The sequence below is a fragment of the Pristiophorus japonicus genome, chromosome 1 (assembly GCF_044704955.1).
Source record: "Pristiophorus japonicus isolate sPriJap1 chromosome 1, sPriJap1.hap1, whole genome shotgun sequence".
In the NCBI taxonomy this organism is placed as follows: Eukaryota; Metazoa; Chordata; class Chondrichthyes; family Pristiophoridae; genus Pristiophorus; species Pristiophorus japonicus.
In genome coordinates this window covers 81,986,178-82,009,970 of record NC_091977.1, presented here as the reverse complement: position 1 = coordinate 82,009,970, position 23,793 = coordinate 81,986,178, and the positions used below count along the sequence as shown (strand labels likewise).

Sequence of the window (23,793 nt, the reverse complement as noted above, 5' to 3'; positions counted from 1 at the left end):
CCCTTAACAAATCCATGCTGACCATCCTGGATTAATCTGTGTCTTTCTAAATGAAGGTTTACACTGTTCCTCAGAATTGATTCTAGTGATTTGCCCACCACCGAGGTGTTATAGGAATGTGAAGCAAAGCATGATGAGATGCTATCTCATTCATGTCAATCAATAGTGTATCTTTACCCATTGATCTTAAAAATAAAATATCTTGTAGTTAAGGGGTAGCAGTATGTTTTAGAAGAACATAGGAAATAGAGTAGGCCATTCAGCCCTTCAAGCCTGCTCCAGCTATTCAATAAGATCATGGCTGATCTTCTACCTCAGTATCCTTGGTTCCCTTAGTATCCAAAAATCTATCGATCCCTGTCTTGAATGTATTCAACGACTGAGCATTCACAGCTCTGTGGGGTAGAGAATTCCACAGATTCACAACCCTTTGAGTGAAGAAATTTCTCATCTCAGTCTTAAATGGCCGACCCCTCATTCTGAGAATGTGAACCCTAGTTCTGGAATCCCCAGCCAGGGAAAACAACCTCCCAGCATCTATCCTGTCAAGCCTCTTAAAAATGTTGTATGTTTCAGCATGATTACCTCTCATTCTTCTAACATCTAGGGAAGATAGACTACTCTACTAAATCTTTCCTCATAGGACAATCCCCTCATTCCAGGAATTGGTCGAGAGAGCCTTCGTTGCACTCCCTCTAAGGCAAGTATATCCTTTCCTTAGGTAAGGAATCCAAAACTGTACAGTACGCCGGGTATGGTCTCACCAAGGCTCTATATAATTTCAGTATGACTTCTTTACTCTTATACAGGTTGATCGTCCGAAATCCGGAGTTTTGAAATTTGGAAAGTTCTGGAATCCGGGCCAATCCGTGTGGCAGAGTTGTCCAGAAATCGGAAAATGTTCCAAAATCAGGACTCCCCCGCCTCGGTCCTGAGGTTTCCGGATTTCGGACATCACACCTGTACTCTGATCATTTTGTAATAAAGGCCAATATACCATTGGTTTTCCTAATTGCTTGCTGTATCTGCATGCTAACTTTTAGTGATGCATGTACAAAGGCACCCAGGTCTCTCTGACTACCAACATTGCCCAATCTCTCACCATTTAAAAAAAATTCTGCTTTTCTATTTTTTCTATCAAAGTGAATAAGGACATTTATATTAGTGATTTGTAGCTCAAAAAGGTATAAAAAGTAGCATATTGTAACAGATTTGGATTTGACCCAGGACGTTTGAGCTCAAAGCGCTGTACACAATAATCCTTGTTTCCCAGAATCAAGTTTGCTTGGTTTTGTAAGTATTTTACCTTACTTAGATTTTCAAAAGGCATTCGATAAGGTGCCACACAAAAGGTTACTGCAGAAGATAAAGGTACGCTGAGTCAGAGGAAATGTATTAGCATGGATAGAGAATTGGCTGGCGAACAGAAAGTAGACAGTCGGGATAAATGGGTCCTTTTCGGGTTGGAAATCGGTGGTTAGTGGTGTGCCACAGGGATCGGTGCTGGGACCACAACTGTTTACAATATACATAGATGACCTGGAAGAGGGGAGAGAGTGTAGTGTAACAAAATTTGAATATGACACAAAGATTAGTGGGAAAGTGGGTTGTGTAGAGGACACAGAAAGGCTGCAAAGAGATTTAGATAGGTTAAGCGAATGGGCTAAGGTTTGGCAGATGGAATACAATGTCGGAAAGTGTGAGGTCATTCACCTTGGGGAAAAAAAACACAGTAAAAGGGATTATTATTTGAATGGGGAGAAATTACAACATGCTGCAGTGCAGAGGGACCTGGGGGTCCTTGTGCATGAATCCCAAAAAGTTAGTTTGCAGATGCAGCAGGTAATCAGGAAGGCGAATGGAATGTTGGCCTTCATTGCGAGAGGGATGGAGTACAAAAGCAGGGAGGTCCTGCTGCAATTGTATAGGGTATTGGTGAGGCCGCACCTGGAGTACTGCGTGCAGTTTTGGTCACCTTACTTAAGGAAGGATATACTAGCTTTGGAGGGGGTACAGAGACGATTCACTAAGCTGATTCCGGAGATGAGGGGGGTACCTTATGATGATAGATTGAGTAGACTGGGTCTTTACTCGTTGGAGTTCAGAAGGATGAGGGGTGATCTTATAGAAACATTTAAAATAATGAAAGGGATAGACAAGATAGAGGCAGAGAGGTTGTTTCCACTGGTCGGGGAGACTAGAACTAGGGGGCACAGCCTCAAAATACGGGGGAGCCAATTTAAAACCGAGTTGAGAAGGAATTTCTTCTCCCAGAGGGTTGTGAATCTGTGGAATTCTCTGCCCAAGGAAGCAGTTGAGGCTAGCTCATTGAATGTATTCAAGTCACAGATAGATAGATTTTTAACCAATAAGGGAATTAAGGGTTATGGGGAGCGGACGGGTAAGTGGAGCTGAGTCCACGGCCAGATCAGCCATGATCTTGTTAAATGGCGGAGCAGGCTCGAGGGGCTAGATGGCCTACTTCTGTTCCTAGTTCTTATGTTCTTAAAAATGAAACTTTGCTTGCGTGCGTATTATCTTACTGGCATTGAATGAACTCATATGAAGTTAGCTAGGTAACAAGGGATGTCAATGAATGGTACTTTGTGCAGGATAGGCGGCAATGTTCTGTATGAGTTGGAGTTGGAGTTTGGGAGATTAATATAGGCATCCTACATTTGACAGCATATTTGAGATGATAGGATGGGGTAAAGTTAGGGGCCACACGAACAAACTGAGAAAATAGGGATGATGTTGGTTGGCCAGAAAATGTATCTTACCCAAAGGGTGAATTAGCATTGGAACATAATTCCTCATTTGTTAAGGAAGGCATTAAATAGAATTCTGCAAAACAAAGTGATCATAGCATATGGAATGGAAGAGTAAATTATGGAAAGTAATTGCTAGATCTAGTACTTCCTCAGGCTTGCCTAATCGTTTACAAGGGGTTGGAGGGAACTTTTGGGCAGAGAACTCCTTAATGGACTAGTCTTTTTCTTGCCTCACATTGGACTGGAGAAACTGGATGGTTGATGTACAGGGATGTGTATCGCAAAGTCGTTTCATATCTTGGATACTGAGATACTTCTTTGCTTGGCAATACACTTGAGACAGATCACTTTTTTCTGTAATAACTTATCACTAATAGTTTTCTTACTTCTGTGCCATAGGAGCGAGGATCTCTTTCATTTCTCCCATTACTCCCTCTCGCTTATCGGGATTGGACTCAAGAACTTTGTCTAACGTTGGACAAAATACAGACTAGTAAAAAAAAAAAACAATGTTACAATTCATTCCAAATACTAAGCCAAAAAAAGCTTTTAGAAATCTGTTTTAGAACAAAGTTATACAAAAAGATTAACTATTTTCCCTCTACTTCCTGCATGGAACCACCTGGCACCTGTTCAGTGCATCCCCAACAGAACGAAACAAAGAAAATAGGTGCAGGAGTAGGCCATTCGGCCCTTCGATGATGTACCATGAAACCCAGGTCTCGTTGCACCTCCCCTTTTCCTAATCTGCCGCCATTCAAATAATATTCTGCTTTCGTGTTTTTGCCACCAAAGTGGATAACCTCACATTTATCCACATTATACTGCATCTACCATGCATTTGCCCACTCATCTAACCTGTCCAAGTCACCCTGCAGCCTTTTGGCGTCCTCCTCACAGCTCACACCGCCACCCAGCTTAGTGTCATCTGCAAACTTGGAGATATTACACTCAATTTCCTCATCCAAATCATTCATGTATATTGTAAATAGCTGGGGTCCCAGCACTGAGCCCTGCGGCACCCCACTAGTCACTGCCTGCCATTCTGAAAAGGACCCGTTTATCCCGACTCTTTGCTTTCTGTCTGCCAACCAGTTCTCTATCCACATCAGTACATTACCCCCAATACCATGTGCTTTAATTTTGAACACCAATCTCTTGTGTGGAACCTTGTCAAAAGCTTTTTTAAAGTCCAAATACACCACATCCACTGGTTCTCCCTTGTCCACTCTACCAGTTACATCCTCAAAAGATTCTAGAAGATTTGTCAAGCATGATTTCCCTTTCATAAATCCATGCTGACTAGGACCGATCCCGTCACTGCTTTCCAAATGTGCTATTTCATCTTTAATAATTGATTCCAACATTTTCCCCACTACTGATGTCAGGCTAACCGGTCTATAATTACCCATTTTCTCTCTCCCTCCCTTCTTAAAAAGTGGTGTAACATTAGCTACCCTCGAGGCCATAGGAACCGAACCAGAGTCAACAGACTGTTAGAAAATGATCACCAATGCATCCATTATTTCTAGGGCTTCATCCTTAAGTACTCTGGGATGCAGGTCCTGGAGATTTATCGGCCTTCAATCCCATCAATTTCCCAAACACAATTTAAGGATTTCCTCAGTTCCTCCTTCTCACTAGGTATTTCCAGAAGGTTATTTGTGTCTTCCTTCGCGAAGACAGAACCAAAGTATTTGTTTCACTGGTCCACCATTTCTTTGTTCCCAATATAAATTCACCTGACTCTGACTGCAAGGGACCTATGTTTGTCTTCACTAATCTTTTTCTCTTCACATATCTATAGAAGCTTTTGCAGTCAATTTTTATGTTCCCAGCAAGCTTCTTCTCATACTCTATTTTCCCCCTCCTAATTAATCCCTTTGTCCTCCTCTGCTGAATTCTAAATTTCTCCCAGTCCTCAGGTTTGCTGCTTTTTCTGGCCAATTTATATGCCTCTTACTTGGATTTAACACTATCCTTAATTTCCCTTGTTGGCCACGGTTGAGCCACCTTCCCAGTTTTATTTTTACTCCAGACAGGGATGTACAATTGTTGAAGTTCATCCATGTGATCTTTAAATGTTTGCCATTGCCTATCCACCGTCAACTCTTCAAGTATCACTCCCCAGTCTATTCTAGCCAATTCACGTCTCATACCATCGAAGTTATCTTTCCTTAAATTCAGGACCCTAGTCTCCGAATTAACTGTGTCACTCAGCATCTTAATAAAGAATTCTACCATATTATGGTCAACGAATAAAACTAACTCAATATATAGGGAACTATGGGCACAAAGCCAGGCCCCGCACATAATCAGTACAACAATGTTAAAAACGCAAAATCAAAATTGCAATATTGCATAAATAGGAACAGTAGCATAGTGGTTATGTTACTGGACTAGTAATCCAGAGGTTCAAAACCCAGCAAGGTAGCTGGGGAATTTAAATACAATTATTAAAATAAAAAGCTAGTGTCAGTAATAGTGACAATGGGCCCAAATTTGGCCAGTAGAGATTTCTGGCGCACTCACCAGAGGTGCGCCGCTTTTGTACACCGATTAGGGCACCAAAAATCTTCAGGCCGAGTTTGGCCACTCCCCAGCCTCTCCTTTATGGTGGCGCAGCGTGGCCACTGGATTCTGAGGTGGAGCCAGGTTCCGGCGCTGAAAACAGTGCCGGGACCTCTGGACATGCGCACTAAAGTGTGTGCGCATGTGCAGTAGCTCCTCGCCCCCAGAATCTCTGCGTGTGCTCTGCAGGCTGTGTGGGAGGGGCTTGAAGCGCGCCGCCCCTATCCCTAGCCGAATGAGCTCCCTCCTCGGCGGCCCGCTGAAGGTAGATCTTCGTTTGTTTGTTTGTTTGTGATCTCGAGACCCAGTTTAAGTTCACTAAAGAGATTCTGAGCTTTTTCTGAGTATCAACTGCACATGCATGCAAATTGAGTTGCAGTCAGTAGGAGGTTGAGGGTACATCACCGGGAGCAGATCTACACAGTGAGAAAGAACTGTTGACAGTTAAATCCACAAGGACTTCTCCAGGTGATTACTCCTCACCAATAATGCAGTGCTTGGAGTATCGGCTGGTGGGGAGCGGAGCGGCATCCCCCGGGATTGAGGCTGTTTGGAGCCAGTGGAGCAGCGAGTGAAAGCTGTACACGTGTAGCTCACTGACCTCAGGGTTCTGACTCACCGACGGCCCCGCCGACTCGCCGACCTTTTTATGTTATTGATTAATTGCTTATTTCTTGTGTCTTGGTGCTTTAGATGCAGGGTTCCTTCTATTTTTTGTTTGTTAATTAATTGCTTATTACTTTTTGTGCTTTGTAAGTCTTGGTGCTAGGTGCAGGTCCTCTTAGTTTCCTTGTATTTTTTATTTGTTATTGAATGCTTATTTTTGTTCTTTGTTTAGTGCGTGGTGCTTTAAATGTACTTACTTGTGCTGATTGCTTAACTCTCCAAAAGTTTTTCTGTGTGGCCACAAGTGGCCACATACGCTGGCCTAAGTTAGTTTGGAGTAACTATTAGCTGTCCAAACTAGCTTAAATGACTAAAACAGGCATAGGTGGCTGTTAACGCCCCCTTTTGGAAAGAAGACGAAACTTTAAAAAATCCTAACTCACTTACACTGGCGCAAATTAAATGTGCAGAATTGCGATTTTTAAGATACTCCAAAAAAAACGGAGCAACTCCTGACCAAATTTGGGCCACATGTAACTATCAAGATTGTCGTTAAAAACCCATTCAGTTCACTAATGTCCTTTAGGGAAGGAAACCTGCCGTCCTTATCCGGTCTGGCCTATATGTGATTCGAGACCCACAGCAATGTGGTTGACTTTTAACTGTCCTCTGAAATGACAAGCCACTCAGTTAAGGGAAATTAGGATGGGCAATAAATGCTGGCCTTGCCTATGAATGAATGACTTTTTTATGCTGCTCTATTAGACTTCTTATTGATAGTGAAGTCAAAACAATAGTTCCTTGGATGGGTGAAATTCCCTACCACAATTTTATGGTACGCACCATACTTGCATATGGTGTTTATCACATTCCCAAATTAAAGTTAACATTTTTACATTCATCAATGTGTAAAGTTTATTATTTGCACGGTCAGTAATATTTGAATAATCTGAACACTAGTATAAGAGAGAAAATTCTGTGATTTGGTCGAAATAATGCACAAAAAGCAGCAACTGAAGGTCAAGTACTCCTCCAAAGAACGACGGAGAAAACAAAAATATAATACATTTTCGCACATTTCTAATGGGGCCTCTTTTGGACATTACATTGATTGTATCAGCAACCAGAGAAGGAACCATTTTTCAACTCTTAATGATTTAAGTGATACAAAATTAAGAAGCATTGCTAACTGCGACAGCAGTTTAAATAACCATCCTTAACCACTAGTCTGCATTGTCCTGCAACAGCCTTTCAAGCATGATCTGGTAAAGTTTATGACCATCTTTTATTCAGTTTAGATAATGTGGGTACCACCTCCAAAATGGACAGCGGGTGAGTCAGAAGGAAATATTCAACTACAATATTTCAAACGAAAATTTGGATTGAGGAAAGGGGGAGGAATAATTGGTTAAAAATTTGAAATAAGTTAGAAGACAATAAGTATATAGGGGAAAAAAAAGAGAGAGGCCATGTAATCAAACATTTCAAAATTTGTTAATAGCTTATATGATTATTTGAGTTCATGCACACACTATTCCTGTCAGCGAGCAGTTTTATTACAGTAATGTTACTGTTTGTTTCAGTGATGGTATGCAAACCAAAAAGTTAGAATCAACAAAGGCATGGACAATTAATTTTTTTTCCTGGACTAGCAAACATAAGGGTTAAAAATTACCTTGCAAATCATGAACGTGTTTCCATATAGTTCCTCTGTTAACATATTCCTCTGTTCCAATATCGCTTTGTCATTGTACGCATATTCCACAATCGTTGATGCCTCTGAATGTCGTAACATTTTTTTCACTTCACCCTTAAAACTTTTAATTACTTCTGCCACTTGTTGCTTATTTCTAGCAAAAGAAAATCCCACATGAAATCTAGACCGACACCGTAATAATTTGCACAGCAGCAAGGGCTTTTACAACATTGCACTTAGAAAGCTTAACCACTGTTGTTCAAAATTAAAATTGTAAAATTTAATATTTGGCATAAAAGCAATCAAGATTTGGTTGAGATTCGTAATAGATTACTTCATCTGACCGCACTCAAGAATTTGTTAAATGTTCTTTACTTGCCCAGATGCCACTTGCAGATTACCTCCTATTGACCTGTGTCATCACTTGCCTCTGCACATCATCATGTTGAGTGAGCTGGGGATCAATGCGGATTTCCTCTACCTTTCTTGGTCTTCGGCAAAAAGGCACAAGGAATGGCTTTGGGAGACAGGAAGGTTTATCCAGTATCCATAAAGCAAATGAAAGAGCTCCAGTAAGACCAAGCTTACAGTCTTCATGACTACTGGTCCTATATTGAACTCTCCCTCTTAGTTTCTTATGGGAAGTGCCTGGCTTCCACTCAGGAATGCCCCATGCTGACATAATTAGAAACCAGGAACTCGCTATTCAGAAATCAGAGATGCAGACCCACATCCCATTATGCCACAATACAGCCTGTTGGAGCCTAGCTAAGAGTGGTCCAGTAAATAACTGCTTGGGATTATGTCCCTGACAAAATTTTAGTGCTCATCATGAGAGGCAGTCCCTCAAACTCGAGGAAGACTTGCTTCCACTCTAAATGTGAGTTCTTCAGTGACTGAACAGTCTAATACAGGAATTACAGTCTCTGTCACAGGTGGGAGAGTCATTGAAGGAAAGGGTGGGTGGGGAGTCTGGTTTGCCGCACGCTCCTTCCGCTGCCTGCGCTTGCTTTCCATACCTCGGGAGCCTATGATCAGCAAGGGCAGACACCAACGATGAGGTTCAACACCACCTCCAGTGCACCCATTGGCTGCCTGAGGAAGTGTGTGTTCGAAGATCAGGCCCTCAAATCTGGCACTAAGCTTATGGTCTACAGAGTTGTAGTGATACCCGCCCTCCTGTATGGCTCAAGAGACGTGGACCATGTACAGTAGACACCTCAAATCGCTGGAGAAATACCGCCAACAATGTCGCTGCAAAATCCCTGGGAGGACAGACGCACCAATGTCTTAGTGGACAAGTGGAAAACTGTCATCAAGTCTGAGGGACAATTTACCAGTTGATTTAATTTGATGCATTAAAACTGAAGAACACCAGAAACAAGACCTAAAAAAGTTAGAAACATCGTAAAATGCAGAGTTCTGGATTTTTGCTTCCAGGATCACTAAACTTTCTACTTACCCATACATTAGAATTTTTTTCACAATATGCCTGCCATATTTGGATTTGCTCAAGTCAACCAAATGCTCTGGAAACAAAACACAAGTCAGTATCAAGCGAAGGGAAATATTTTAGAAAACATCTTTCCTCAATGTAACGAAGAGTATACAAAGATTTCAAATACCTTTCAATTCCTCAAAGGCCTCTTGCCTTTGCCGTTCATCCCCAAACTGAATATAACACTGGATAACTCGGGCGGAATCATGTGCAAAAGCAATCTGGAAAGAGTTGATAACTCACAATTCAAGCGAATATCAAACTTGCAATCTCTAAGCCACATAAATGTTAGAATTTCTAGTTTACTGAAGGAGAATTAATATGGAGTCAGCGAGATACTTTGAGAAACACACAATCCCCAGGAATACTTAAAAAAAAAGCCAACACTGAACTTTCAATAGCATTTTTATGTCAACACAAGAATCCGATACTTGGAAATCACAGATGTCCTGATGAGATTCCTGTGACATCGCTCAGTTAAATCGGTTTTATAGATAGGAGAATGTCAACATGGAGCCGTCAAAGTCTATTTTCTCAATCTAAAAACAAACTGAAGTCAGAATTTAATTGCTATTTGAAGAGATGTTTGGCAGACAAAAAGCTTCCAGTTCCAAGACAGGAAAATAAAAAGCAGCATGAATTAATTGCCCTTCTTTCTCTTTATTTTCAACATTTGGTATATGTAAGTGTTACATCTAAAATGTGATGCACACACTCAGAACGTGCAGAACTCCCTATGGCACCACTCATGGTTAAGCCTTTTTTTTTTAATGACAGGAACATTATACAATGTAAAACAATGTATTATTCTGCTGATGAAGTGTAGGAGAGTCTCTTTTAGACTACAAGGCATAATTACTCAACAGTATTCAAATGAATACTGATGTGATTTGCAGGTCAGGCTATAATTATAACACTAAAAGGACAATTAAGAAGTTGCAAACATTCTAGTATTAAGTGTGATATAGAACTTTGACTTAAACAGTGTGATATATCTGGAGTGTTGTGCATATATGATGTCTATTTAACCAAATCCTAAGATACAATGAAAGGTTGAATGGACAACTGAAAAAAAAGCCATACATTTTTAATGTTCCCGTGGACTAGCTTCTGCAATTCTTGCATAAGTTCTGCTTTCTTCTCTTTACTGCAGTCTTTTCTATAAAGCAATTGAAAAACATTAATATATATATATATAAATAAACACTCTTACAGGAAATACATGTTCCAAAAGGTTATTTAGAGCCTAAAACAATTTTAATAAATTACTATTTCTAAAACTAGACAAAGCCACTTTGTGGTCTTATTTTGAAAACATACTTTTTTTTAATAAATACAAAAACAGTTCTCCTTGAAGGTGATTCTGCAAGGAATTCGAAACATTTGTCACCTGCAATTAGTTAATACCAGAAAGAGCAGCAAGATTGTGGTCAAAAACTACAGCACATTCATGGCAATTACTGTCAGCTTTATGATGTAACCAATAAAAAAATTCTTAAACTACTGATGGATCTGGAATTGGTATCCATGGACTGAACTACCCCAATACCTGAATACTGATCAACTTAAATTACTGGACAGAAGCAGCATTCTGATGGAATGAGAAGCGAATGCTCTAAAAGCAGAACTATAATTATTGTCCCCAAATCACACAAGTGGATAAGCATTTTACACCAAAAATATGCTGTTCGCCCCATAAGTGACTTCATAAAGGCAAGATTTAATCTTTCATCCAATAGATACTGCAGACTAGAGACCGCTTTTCTTCATTTAAAGTTTACCGACAGTGGCAGCTGCAAATCACTTCAAAAACCAAGTTTCAGTTTGCCTTATTCAGGACGATGATCCAGCACCTCCGCACCATCCCAGTTAGCTCCGGATGCTTTAAGTCAGTTGTTCTCTTAGTTTCCCTTTTGAACTTCCTAGTTATGGGTGTGCCCAACATCAATCCAGCAGCTAAGAAGTTCTCAATTTCTTTCCCACCATTATGGTAATAAAAAACAAGCATTTTCTTACTTTTAATCACCAATTCTCCATTTAACTAAGTGGTATTATCTCCATTGCCATCACCCAATTCTTTCCTTGGCAAGCCCATTACTCAAGAATTAAGCCTACACTACCCCTCTGTAGCACATTATATGAAAACATTAGATTGCAGGTAAATGCCTTACAATAAATGGGAATATGTTGAGGTATCCGAGTATTGTCACACCCTGTATTTTTCCTATGATAAATTACATTTAAAATACAAATCAAAGTGATTAGATTAGTGAATTGAAATCAGTATCAGCTGTTAATTTTTTTTTTAAACTCAGTTTTGCAATATTTAAGTTTGGGTTTGATGCAAAAGCTTAAAAAAATAAATCTATAAATGTTGGTATAACCACACTGTATAGATTGCAATTTTATAATAAAATTATACTTATATTACTACAGTTTTCATTAATTCCCATCATATTTAAATTGTGATTCGATCCTTTTATATTGAATTTTACAGCACAGAAACAGGCGCTCGTATTTATGCACCACACAAAACAGCAGGGCCGATAATTCTCGATGATAAATCCACAGCTGGACTTCAAGCTGATCCAGACGGTAGAAAGTGGCGTCTATGCAGATGTGTATAATGCAAGGAATCTACAGACTGGAGAACTGGCTGCAGTTAAAATGATCAAATTGGAATGAGGAAACTTTTCTGTTGTACAGCAAGAAATCTTGATGGCAAAAGAGCATAAAAAGGTTCAAGCATGGCATAACACTGGAATTCAAACATAACTTTCTTAGAAGACCAGTGCTCAACTTACTTAGATGGGAGGCAGTCTTCATCCAGGGATTTTAACAGGAATTCGACTATATATACTATAATCTAACCTTGTGATTTAATCAGTTTAAATATATCTCCAAGACTTATGATAATTAAGTTCAACTTTGTTAAAAGTACCTTCTTACACTTTCCCAGATCTGCTTTGATCGGATAATTAAATCATAGTTGGTTTTCTTATCCTGTTGTCGATTCTGCTTTAGTTCTTTCTTTTGCTTTTTGAAGTCATCCCATTTAGGTTTCTTTGCCGCTGTGCCTAAAACAATACAAAATATTACGAGTTTCACATTATACGAGCTTCAAATTATATCCATCACAAATTAACAGCTTGCACCCATTTTAAAATGCCATGGATAGATTGCTACATGAACTCACAATCAATTACAGGGCACTACGCAGCCATGCCATTGATATACTCAACAAACCTGTTCCATCTCATCCACAAGAAGGAATAGCAACAATGATGCATTAAAATCTAGAACCCAAATTATTTTATCTGTTTGACTGAGGCAATAGTGAAAAAATACACATTAAAAAAGCAGGATTTAAAATGATTAAAGTTAGCGTTAGACTATAAATAAGATTATTTTAAGCTTAAAAACACAGCTGATAATTCCTTCACATCTTCTCAATCCAAAGATTTTATTGTTGGTACAGGTACAATATCCAAAATCCGGAATCCTCAGGACCAAGTCTATTCCGATTTTTGGGCTTTTCCGGATTTCAGACACGAAAATCAATAGTTTGAAATCTGAAATCCTCGACCGAATCCGTGCCGGGTTTTGAGCAGCAAGGTCCGAAATCCGGCACGGATACGGGCAAGGATTCTGGATTTCAGACTTTATTTTCTTGTCTGAAATCTGGAATCCTTGACCGAATCCATTCTGGATTTTGGGTTTTACCTCAAAAATGTCCGGGTTTTGGACAATAATTCCGGATGACTCCATCAGCTATGCACAAAATGTCTTTTTTTTGGACAATTCTGATTTTCGGAATTCCGGATTCGGGACATTGCACCTATAATGGATACTAATGTGCGCAAGACCAGTGTAATTTTCCTTGTCCTTCATTTTCAATTCCCTCATATCAGGGAAAAACCATTTAATCTTGCAAGCGCAAGATCAAGAAATCTTCACAGAGAACTACATTGTTCAGCAGTGTAGTAAACTGGTAAGTCAGCACAGTACACAAGAGGCACAACAGTCATCAGTTCTCGTGTAGCAATATAATCTTTTTCCAGCAATAATCAAAAAACATAAAACAAGATTGACAAAACAACACAGTGCTTTCTCACAAATCAGTATTAAATATGCAGACGTTTTGAAAACTTGCTGCCACTAACTGGTTAGGTTTTTCATATTTAGGAGTCTGGTCATTCATTTTTCATATTTCTAATTACTGATGGGTATAAAAATAGTTTGGAAAGTTAATCTAAAACATTTGAAGAAGCGATGTTTAATTTTAGAGGGGTAAATTACAGGTCGTATTATATACAGATTAGACGAAGCTTGAAATTAGCAAAAATCCAGCCAATAATTTCCAGCAATATTTATATATAATGCTACAAATTTTAAAAGATGTACTTCTAAAATTTCATTTGAAAAGGTTAGCAGTTATTTTTATTTTCATTCTGAAGGTCTGCTTAATGAAACAAATCCCAACTACGAGAGCCCAACCCAAAGAAAATACAATCGGCTACATACCCTCTTCATCTCCAGCTGACTGCTTCCTCTTAATTCCAGTCTGCTGCTTTCCCTTAAACTTTGTTACATTTGCTTTTCCAGTAGCATTTGCAAACTTTTTGGGAGTAAACTTTTCTGTCCCTTTCTCATACTTTTGAGATCTGAACTTTGATTTGCCTTTCCCAGCTTCACCTTTGAATTTTCTGGGAGTGTCAGAACCTATGTAAAAGAACAAAAGCAAGTTAACACACAAATGACTGTACTTTCTATTACATCATAACAACAACTAAAAAACAAAGCCTCAGGACAAGCGGGAAATTGTTCAACCTCTGACGCCTCCAGTCCAGATCCAAAGTTGTTCCAACTTCGGTCATTGAATTACGCTTGCGTTTGTGCACACTCGGAGGCCGAACTCCAAACCATCGTTGACACCTTCACTGAAGTGTACGAGAGTCTGGGCCTTACACTAAATATCAAGACGACAAAGGTTCTCTACCAACCAGCCCCCGCCACACTGTACTGCCCCCCAATCATCAAGATCCACGATGAGACTTTGGACAATGTCAACCACTTTCCATACCTAGGGAGCCTACTATCAGCAAGGACAGACATTGATGACGAAATCCAACACCGCCTTCAGTGTGCCAGTGCAGCCGGAGGAAAAGTGTGTTCTTAGATCAGGATCTCAACCCGGCACCAAGCTCATGGTCTACAGAGCAGTAGTGATACCCGCCCTCCTATATGCTTCAGAGATATGGACGATGTACAGTAGGCACCTCAAAGCACTGGAGAAGCACCACCAATTCTGCCTCCACAAAATCCTGCGAATTCATTGGCAGGATAGGCACACCAACATCAATGTTCTGGCTCAGGCCAACATCGAGGCATTGACCGCGCTCGATCAGCTCCGATGGACGGACCACATTGTCTGCATGCCTGATACTAGACTCCTGACACAAGCACTCTACTCCGAGCTACGTCACGGCAGGCGAGCCCCAGGAGGGTAGAGAAAATGCTTCAAGGACACCCACAAAGCGTCCTTGACCAAAGACCACTCAAACTGGAGGAGAAGCATCCAAGAAGGCACTGAACACTTCATGGCCCCAAGTTTCCACACGCGGCGAAAAAGGTGCACCTCAGAGCTGGGCGCCTGTTTTTCGCGCCGAAAAAAAGTGTGGTATTGGAGCTCGATGTCTGCTTGGCGCGGCGCACAGGGGACGGAGCCTACCACTCGCGCCGATTTTGTAATTAGGAGGGGGCGGGTACAATTGAAATGAGGCTTCTTGGTGCCGGCAACCCTGCGCGTGCGCATTGGAGCGTGCGCGTACGCGCAGTCTGAAGTAAACATTGGCACTCGGCCATTTTTAAAAGTACTGCAGAAAAAGTGAAGATTTGTTTCTTGGACCCCTGCAAAGGCTTGTATTTTAATTTTCTTTATATTTCTGTGTGAGGGAGTGCTTTTAGCAGCACTGCTGAATAAATCACCTGCTGAAATCAGTGAGTTCAGCTTTTCACTGCTAAACTTGCAGAACCGGTGCCTGCAAATTAAGGACTGTGTGTTTGGAGAAATAAAAGTGCCAATTGAACTTTGCAATGGATCAACTTCCACCAAGAACAAAGAATTTCTTGCATGAGGAAGCAAACCATTGCATAATATGTGGTGCACCCATTCTGCAAATTTAAATATAAAGATGTCGATGTGGCTGCCTCTCCCTGTCCAAATGGCCTCAGTCAGTCCCCCTCACAGCTCGAAGGCTGCTGCTGTTCTTTCTTCGGCTCCCGACCAGCCACTGACACCGCTGCAATCCTATGGCCGAATGGCCTCACGTCCGTCCGGGTGCTGCATCTTCGCGGGGAATGAAGGCCTACCTCAAGCACCACAGCTCAGCTCGAAGGCTGCTTGCTGCCGTCGAGACACTGACGCCATACCTCTGCCTGAAAGGCCTGCCTGAAGCACTTTCACACAGGTAGGAACATGGTTCATTTAATCTTTTTTTTGCTTATAAATTTTTATTCAGGTTGGATTTATTTGCATAATATTTGTATAAGTATAACTAAGGATTGATTGTAGAATTTAATGACTTCCCTTCCCCCCCACCCCCTCGTTCCCTATGCCTAATTTGTAACCTGCGCCTGATTTTTTAAAGTGTAGACAAGGTTTTTTCAAGCGTACAAAAATCTTCACTTACTCCATTCTAAGTTAGTTTGGAGTACGTTTTCACTGTGGAAACTTTGAAATCAGGCGTCAGTGGCCGGACACGCTCCCTTTTGAAAAAAAAATTCTGTTCCAAAGTGAAACTGTTCTACCTGACTAGAACTGCAGAAAACTAAATGTGGAGAATTCCGATTTCTAAGATACTCCGTTCTACACCAGTTGCTCCTAAAAATCAGAAGCAAATCATGTGGAAACTTGGGGCCCAAGTCTCTTCGCCGGGAGTACATGGAAGCCAAGTACAAACAGCTGAAGGAGCGTACGACAAATCAAGCACCACACCCACCCGTCCCTCCAACCACCATCTGCCCCACCTGTGACAGAGACTGTAGGTCCCGCATTGGTCTCATCAATCACCTGGGAACTCATGTTAGTGTGGAAGCAAGTCATCCTCAACTCTGGGGGACTGCCTAAGAAGACGACGATGACAATGTAATTTGGGAACTAACAAAGCACAAAGGTAATTAAGTGGTACAGTTTATCCTGACAATTGTGCGATAACCAAGCATCTGCAAAATTCTCTGCACAGGATTTCAAGCAAATGAAGTAGGACCAACTTTGACAGGAGGATGCATAAGTAAATAAGTACACAAGGGAGAAAGAAATAGAAGGTTATGCCGATGGGGCGAGATGATAAAGTAGGAGGAGGCTTGTGTGGAGCATAAATACTGGCATGGACCAGTTAGGCCACATGGCCTTTTTCTGTGGTGTACATTCTATGAAAAAAATTCCACGCAGTTCAAATGAGATGGACATGTTTTTATTTTTAAAAAACAGGTTACTTTAAGGTAATGCTGGGGTTTGACACACTGGGATGATCAGTTTCGCAAAAATATTTTAATTCAATAATAAATCCCAAAATGTACTTCTTTTACCTCAATGTGAATATTTTTTAACCAGACAGTATAAACAAAGTAGTTGCCAGCATGTAGTCTGAAATGTTTACTTGAAAAGCTTTCAGAATTTGATTCCAGTTTCTTTATAATAAAATCTCAAATTACTGAAAAAAATTATATGAAATGTTTCATTAAATAGTCATTATTTTCAAATTCTAAAAAGCTGTCACAATAAATAACTGATTTGGGATTGTAACAAGCAGTCGTGGTAAAATCCCTTTTTCTCTCTGGCTAACTAGTGATTGTGGATTTGTGCTTTCTGAACTAAAACTTAAGCAGTTGATATAACACTCTGAAAAATTCATTTTGTAGCTATTTTTAAATCATTTGGAAAAAGGTCATTCTTTTATACAAGGAGACGTACCCTTCCTTTGCACTGAGAAACCATGCAAAGTCATTCGAAGGCAGGCTGAGGTCTTCATTAATAAAAGTACTCAAAGGCACAATTTTATAGTTCAGTTTAGTCATGTTATTGTGAAATATGTCTTTTTTTTAATGCCTCAACATTATAAACCTTATTTTAGACATTAGAAATTTTAATTGTTTAAGAAAGAGAGACTAAAAGGATTTTTATTTCTTTTGAGTGATTTGATTAGTTGAGTTTCACGTTTGGTAAATTTTCACAAGTCTGCATAGATACAAGCGAGTTGGGATACTTACAAAGCTGCAAATCAAAACATGCAATAGCACAATGTGATGGGCATAAAATGCATGCTTTAATAGTTTTTAATAATATACTAGTTATTCACCCACAGCATTGCTTACAGAGAGCGAGAGGCAATGTTGCCTCAAAGTTGTGCGGCCCCACAGCACGCTGGAGGTCCTGCACAGACAGTGAGCCAGCTTTTAAACAAAAAACTGCGCACATGCAGAACATTGAATGGGCCACACAGCCCAAAAATAGAATTAGAGGGAACATTGGTCAGGGGCTATAGATGGAGACAGAGATAGAGAGAGACACACACACTGATGGAGAGAGAGACACACACACACACACACAGATGGAGAGAGAGAGAGAGAGAGAGAGAGAGAGAGAGAGAGAGAGAGAGAGAGAGAGAGAGAGAGAGACTGATGGAGACAGAGAGAGACAGAACAGAGACAGAGAGACACACTGATGGAGAGAGAGAGAGAGAGAGAGAGAGAGAGAGAGAGACTGATGGAGAGAGAGAGAGAGAGAGAGAGAGAGAGAGAGAGAGAGAGAGAGAGAGAGAGAGAGTGGAGAGAGAGAGAGACTGATGGAGAGAGAGAGAGACTGATGGAGAGAGAGAGAGACTGATGGAGAGAGAGAGAGACTGATGGAGAGAGAGAGAGACTGATGGAGAGAGAGAGAGACTGATGGAGAGAGAGAGAGACTGATGGAGAGAGAGAGAGACTGATGGAGAGAGAGAGAGACTGATGGAGAGAGAGAGAGACTGATGGAGAGAGAGAGAGACTGATGGAGAGAGAGAGAGACTGATGGAGAGAGAGAGAGACTGATGGAGAGAGAGAGAGACTGATGGAGAGAGAGAGAGACTGATGGAGAGAGAGAGAGACTGATGGAGAGAGAGAGAGACTGATGGAGAGAGAGAGAGACTGATGGAGAGAGAGAGAGACTGATGGAGAGAGAGAGAGACTGATGGAGAGAGAGAGAGACTGATGGAGAGAGAGAGAGACTGATGGAGAGAGAGAGAGACTGATGGAGAGAGAGAGAGACTGATGGAGAGAGAGAGAGACTGATGGAGAGAGAGAGAGACTGATGGAGAGAGAGAGAGACTGATGGAGAGAGAGAGAGACTGATGGAGAGAGAGAGAGACTGATGGAGAGAGAGAGAGACTGATGGAGAGAGAGAGAGACTGATGGAGAGAGAGAGAGACTGATGGAGAGAGAGAGAGACTGATGGAGAGAGAGAGAGACTGATGGAGAGAGAGAGAGACTGATGGAGAGAGAGAGAGACTGATGGAGAGAGAGAGAGACTGATGGAGAGAGAGAGAGACTGATGGAGAGAGAGAGAGACTGATGGAGAGAGAGAGAGACTGATGGAGAGAGAGAGAGACTGATGGAGAGAGAGAGAGACTGATGGAGAGAGAGAGAGACTGATGGAGAGAGAGAGAGACTGATGGAGAGAGAGAGAGACTGATGGAGAGAGAGAGAGACTGATGGAGAGAGAGAGAGACTGATGGAGAGAGAGAGAGACTGATGGAGAGAGAGAGAGACTGATGGAGAGAGAGAGAGACTGATGGAGAGAGAGAGAGACTGATGGAGAGAGAGAGAGACTGATGGAGAGAGAGAGAGACTGATGGAGAGAGAGAGAGACTGATGGAGAGAGAGAGAGACTGATGGAGAGAGAGAGAGACTGATGGAGAGAGAGAGAGACTGATGGAGAGAGAGAGAGACTGATGGGAGAGAGAGAGAGACTGATGGAGAGAGAGAGACTGATGGAGAGAGAGAGAGACTGATGAGAGAGAGAGAGACTGATGGAGAGAGAGAGACTGATGGAGAGAGAGAGACTGATGGAGAGAGAGAGACTGATGGAGAGAGAGAGACTGATGGAGAGAGAGAGACTGATGGAGAGAGAGAGACTGATGGAGAGAGAGAGACTGATGGAGAGAGAGAGACTGATGGAGAGAGAGAGACTGATGGAGAGAGAGAGACTGATGGAGAGAGAGAGACTGATGGAGAGAGAGAGACTGATGGAGAGAGAGAGACTGATGGAGAGAGAGAGACTGATGGAGAGAGAGAGACTGATGGAGAGAGAGAGACTGATGGAGAGAGAGAGACTGATGGAGAGAGAGAGACTGATGGAGAGAGAGAGACTGATGGAGAGAGAGAGACTGATGGAGAGAGAGAGACTGATGGAGAGAGAGAGACTGATGGAGAGAGAGAGACTGATGGAGAGAGAGAGACTGATGGAGAGAGAGAGACTGATGGAGAGAGAGAGACTGATGGAGAGAGAGAGACTGATGGAGAGAGAGAGACTGATGGAGAGAGAGAGACTGATGGAGAGAGAGAGACTGATGGAGAGAGAGAGACTGATGGAGAGAGAGAGACTGATGGAGAGAGAGAGACTGATGGAGAGAGAGAGACTGATGGAGAGAGAGAGACTGATGGAGAGAGAGAGACTGATGGAGAGAGAGAGACTGATGGAGAGAGAGAGACTGATGGAGAGAGAGAGACTGATGAGAGAGAGAGAGACTGATGGAGAGAGAGAGAGACTGATGGAGAGAGAGAGACTGATGGAGAGAGAGAGAGACTGATGGAGAGAGAGAGAGACTGATGGAGAGAGAGAGAGACTGATGGAGAGAGAGAGAGACTGATGGAGAGAGAGAGAGACTGATGGAGAGAGAGAGAGACTGATGGAGAGAGAGAGACTGATGGAGAGAGAGAGAGACTGATGGAGAGAGAGAGAGACTGATGGAGAGAGAGAGAGACTGATGGAGAGAGAGAGACTGATGGAGAGAGAGAGAGACTGATGGAGAGAGAGAGAGACTGATGGAGAGAGAGAGACTGATGGAGAGAGAGAGACTGATGGAGAGAGAGAGACTGATGGAGAGAGAGAGAGACTGATGGAGAGAGAGAGAGACTGATGGAGAGAGAGAGAGACTGATGGAGAGAGAGAGACTGATGAGAGAGAGAGAGACTGATGGAGAGAGAGAGAGACTGATGGAGAGAGAGAGAGACTGATGGAGAGAGAGAGAGACTGATGGAGAGAGAGAGAGACTGATGAGAGAGAGAGAGACTGATGGAGAGAGAGAGAGACTGATGGAGAGAGAGAGAGACTGATGGAGAGAGAGAGAGACTGATGGAGAGAGAGAGAGACTGATGGAGAGAGAGAGAGACTGATGGAGAGAGAGAGAGACTGATGGAGAGAGAGAGAGACTGATGGAGAGAGAGAGAGACTGATGGAGAGAGAGAGAGACTGATGGAGAGAGAGAGAGACTGATGGAGAGAGAGAGAGACTGATGGAGAGAGAGAGAGACTGATGGAGAGAGAGAGAGACTGATGGAGAGAGAGAGAGACTGATGGAGAGAGAGAGAGACTGATGGAGAGAGAGAGAGACTGATGGAGAGAGAGAGAGACTGATGGAGAGAGAGAGAGACTGATGGAGAGAGAGAGAGACTGATGGAGAGAGAGAGACTGATGGAGAGAGAGAGAGACTGATGGAGAGAGAGAGAGACTGATGGAGAGAGAGAGAGACTGATGGAGAGAGAGAGAGACTGATGGAGAGAGAGAGAGACTGATGGAGAGAGAGAGAGACTGATGGAGAGAGAGAGAGACTGATGGAGAGAGAGAGAGACTGATGGAGAGAGAGAGAGACTGATGGAGAGAGAGAGAGACTGATGGAGAGAGAGAGAGACTGATGGAGAGAGAGAGAGACTGATGGAGAGAGAGAGAGCTGATGGAGAGAGAGAGAGACTGATGGAGAGAGAGAGAGACTGATGGAGAGAGAGAGAGAACTGATGGAGAGAGAGAGAGAGACTGATGGAGAGAGAGAGAGACTGATGGAGAGAGAGAGACTGATGGAGAGAGAGAGAGATGATGGAGAGAGAGAGAGAGTGATGGAGGAGAGAGAGAGAGTGATGGAGAGAGAGAGAGAGTGATGGAGAGAGAGAGAGAGTGATGGAGAGAGAGAGAGTGATGGAGAGAGAGAGAGAGTGATGGAGAGAGAGAGAGAGTGATGGAGAGAGAGAGAGAGTGATGGAGAGAGAGAGAGAGTGATGGAGAGAGAGAGAGAGTGATGGAGAGAGAGAGAGAGTGATGGAGAGAGAGAGAGAGTGATGGAGAGAGAGAGAGAGTGATGGAGAGAGAGAGAGACTGATGGAGAGAGAGAGAGACTGATGGAGAGAGAGGAGACTGATGGAGAGAGAGAGAGAGTGAGAGAGAGAGAGACTGATGGAGAGAGAGAGAGACTGATGGAGAGAGAGAGAGACTGATGGAGAGAGAGAGAGACTGATGGAGAGGAGAGGAGACTGATGGAGAGAGAGAGAGACTGATGGAAGAGAGAGAGAGAGACTGATGGAGAGAGAGAGAGACTGATGGAGAGAGAGAGAGACTGATGGAGAGAGAGAGAGACTGATGGAGAGAGAGAGAGACTGATGGAGAGAGAGAGAGACTGATGGAGAGAGAGAGAGACTGATGGAGAGAGAGAGAGACTGATGGAAGAGAGAGAGAGACTGATGGAGAGAGAGAGAGACTGATGGAGAGAGAGAGAGACTGATGGAGAGAGAGAGAGACTGATGGAGAGAGAGAGAGACTGATGGAGAGAGAGAGACTGATGGAGAGAGAGAGAGACTGATGGAGAGAGAGAGACTGATGGAGAGAGAGAGAGACTGATGGAGAGAGAGAGAGACTGATGGAGAGAGAGAGAGACTGATGGAGAGAGAGAGAGACTGATGGAGAGAGAGAGAGACTGATGGAGAGAGAGAGAGACTGATGGAGAGAGAGAGAGACTGATGGAGAGAGAGAGAGACTGATGGAGAGAGAGAGAGACTGATGGAGAGAGAGAGAGACTGATGGAGAGAGAGAGAGACTGATGGAGAGAGAGAGAGACTGATGGAGAGAGAGAGAGACTGATGGAGAGAGAGAGAGACTGATGGAGAGAGAGAGAGACTGATGGAGAGAGAGAGAGACTGATGGAGAGAGAGAGAGACTGATGGAGAGAGAGAGAGACTGATGGAGAGAGAGAGAGACTGATGGAGAGAGAGAGAGACTGATGGAGAGAGAGAGAGACTGATGGAGAGAGAGAGAGACTGATGGAGAGAGAGAGAGACTGATGGAGAGAGAGAGAGACTGATGGAGAGAGAGAGAGACTGATGGAGAGAGAGAGAGACTGATGGAGAGAGAGAGAGACTGATGGAGAGAGAGAGACTGATGGAGAGAGAGAGACTGATGGAGAGAGAGAGACTGATGGAGAGAGAGAGACTGATGGAGAGAGAGAGAGACTGATGGAGAGAGAGAGACTGATGGAGAGAGAGAGACTGATGGAGAGAGAGAGACTGATGGAGAGAGAGAGACTGATGGAGAGAGAGAGACTGATGGAGAGAGAGAGACTGATGGAGAGGGAGAGAGACCTGATGGAGAGAGAGAGACTGATGGAGAGAGAGAGACTGATGGAGAGAGAGAGACTGATGGAGAGAGAGAGACTGATGGGAGAGAGAGAGACTGATGGAGAGAGAGAGACTGATGGAGAGAGAGAGACTGATGGAGAGAGAGAGACTGATGGAGAGAGAGAGACTGATGGAGAGAGAGAGACTGATGGAGAGAGAGAGACTGATGGAGAGAGAGAGACTGATGGAGAGAGAGAGACTGATGGAGAGAGAGAGACTGATGGAGAGAGAGAGACTGATGGAGAGAGAGAGACTGATGGAGAGAGAGAGACTGATGGAGAGAGAGAGACTGATGGAGAGAGAGAGACTGATGGAGAGAGAGAGACTGATGGAGAGAGAGAGACTGATGGAGAGAGAGAGACTGATGGAGAGAGAGAGACTGATGGAGAGAGAGAGACTGATGGAGAGAGAGAGACTGATGGAGAGAGAGAGACTGATGGAGAGAGAGAGACTGATGGAGAGAGAGAGACTGATGGAGAGAGAGAGACTGATGAGAGAGAGAGACTGATGGAGAGAGAGAGACTGATGGAGAGAGAGAGACTGATGGAGAGAGAGAGACTGATGGAGAGAGAGAGACTGATGAGAGAGAGAGACTGATGGAGAGAGAGAGACTGATGGAGAGAGAGAGACTGATGGAGAGAGAGAGACTGATGGAGAGAGAGAGAACTGGTGGAGAGAGAGAGAGACTGGTGGAGAGAGAGAGACTGGTGGAGAGAGAGAGACTGATGGAGAGAGAGAGACTGGTGGAGAGAGAGAGACTGGTGGAGAGAGAGAGACTGGTGGAGAGAGAGACTGGTGGAGAGAGAGAGAGAGACTGATGGAGAGAGAGAGAGAGACTGATGGAGAGAGAGAGAGAGAGACTGATGGAGAGAGAGAGAGAGAGAGAGACTGATGGAGAGAGAGAGAGACTGATAGAGAGAGACAGAGAGAGAGAGAGACTGAGAGAGACAGAGAGAG

General features: G+C 42.8%; 1 protein-coding gene across 2 annotated transcripts in view; it reads right to left on the bottom strand.

Annotated features, from left to right (window-relative positions):
* The window catches only part of pum3 (pumilio RNA-binding family member 3), a 71,418-nt gene that overhangs the window by 37,366 nt on the left and 10,259 nt on the right, over positions 1-23,793 (bottom strand). For both annotated transcript variants that reach the window (XM_070881296.1, XM_070881287.1), the window contains exons 3-9: positions 13,667-13,864; positions 12,084-12,219; positions 10,226-10,301; positions 9,270-9,363; positions 9,107-9,173; positions 7,624-7,798; positions 3,158-3,261 (exon numbers count right to left, since the gene is read on the bottom strand). In XM_070881296.1, coding sequence (XP_070737397.1) covers positions 3,158-3,261; positions 7,624-7,798; positions 9,107-9,173; positions 9,270-9,363; positions 10,226-10,301; positions 12,084-12,219; positions 13,667-13,864 — 850 coding nt within the window. The remainder of the gene's footprint in view (positions 1-3,157; positions 3,262-7,623; positions 7,799-9,106; positions 9,174-9,269; positions 9,364-10,225; positions 10,302-12,083; positions 12,220-13,666; positions 13,865-23,793) is intronic.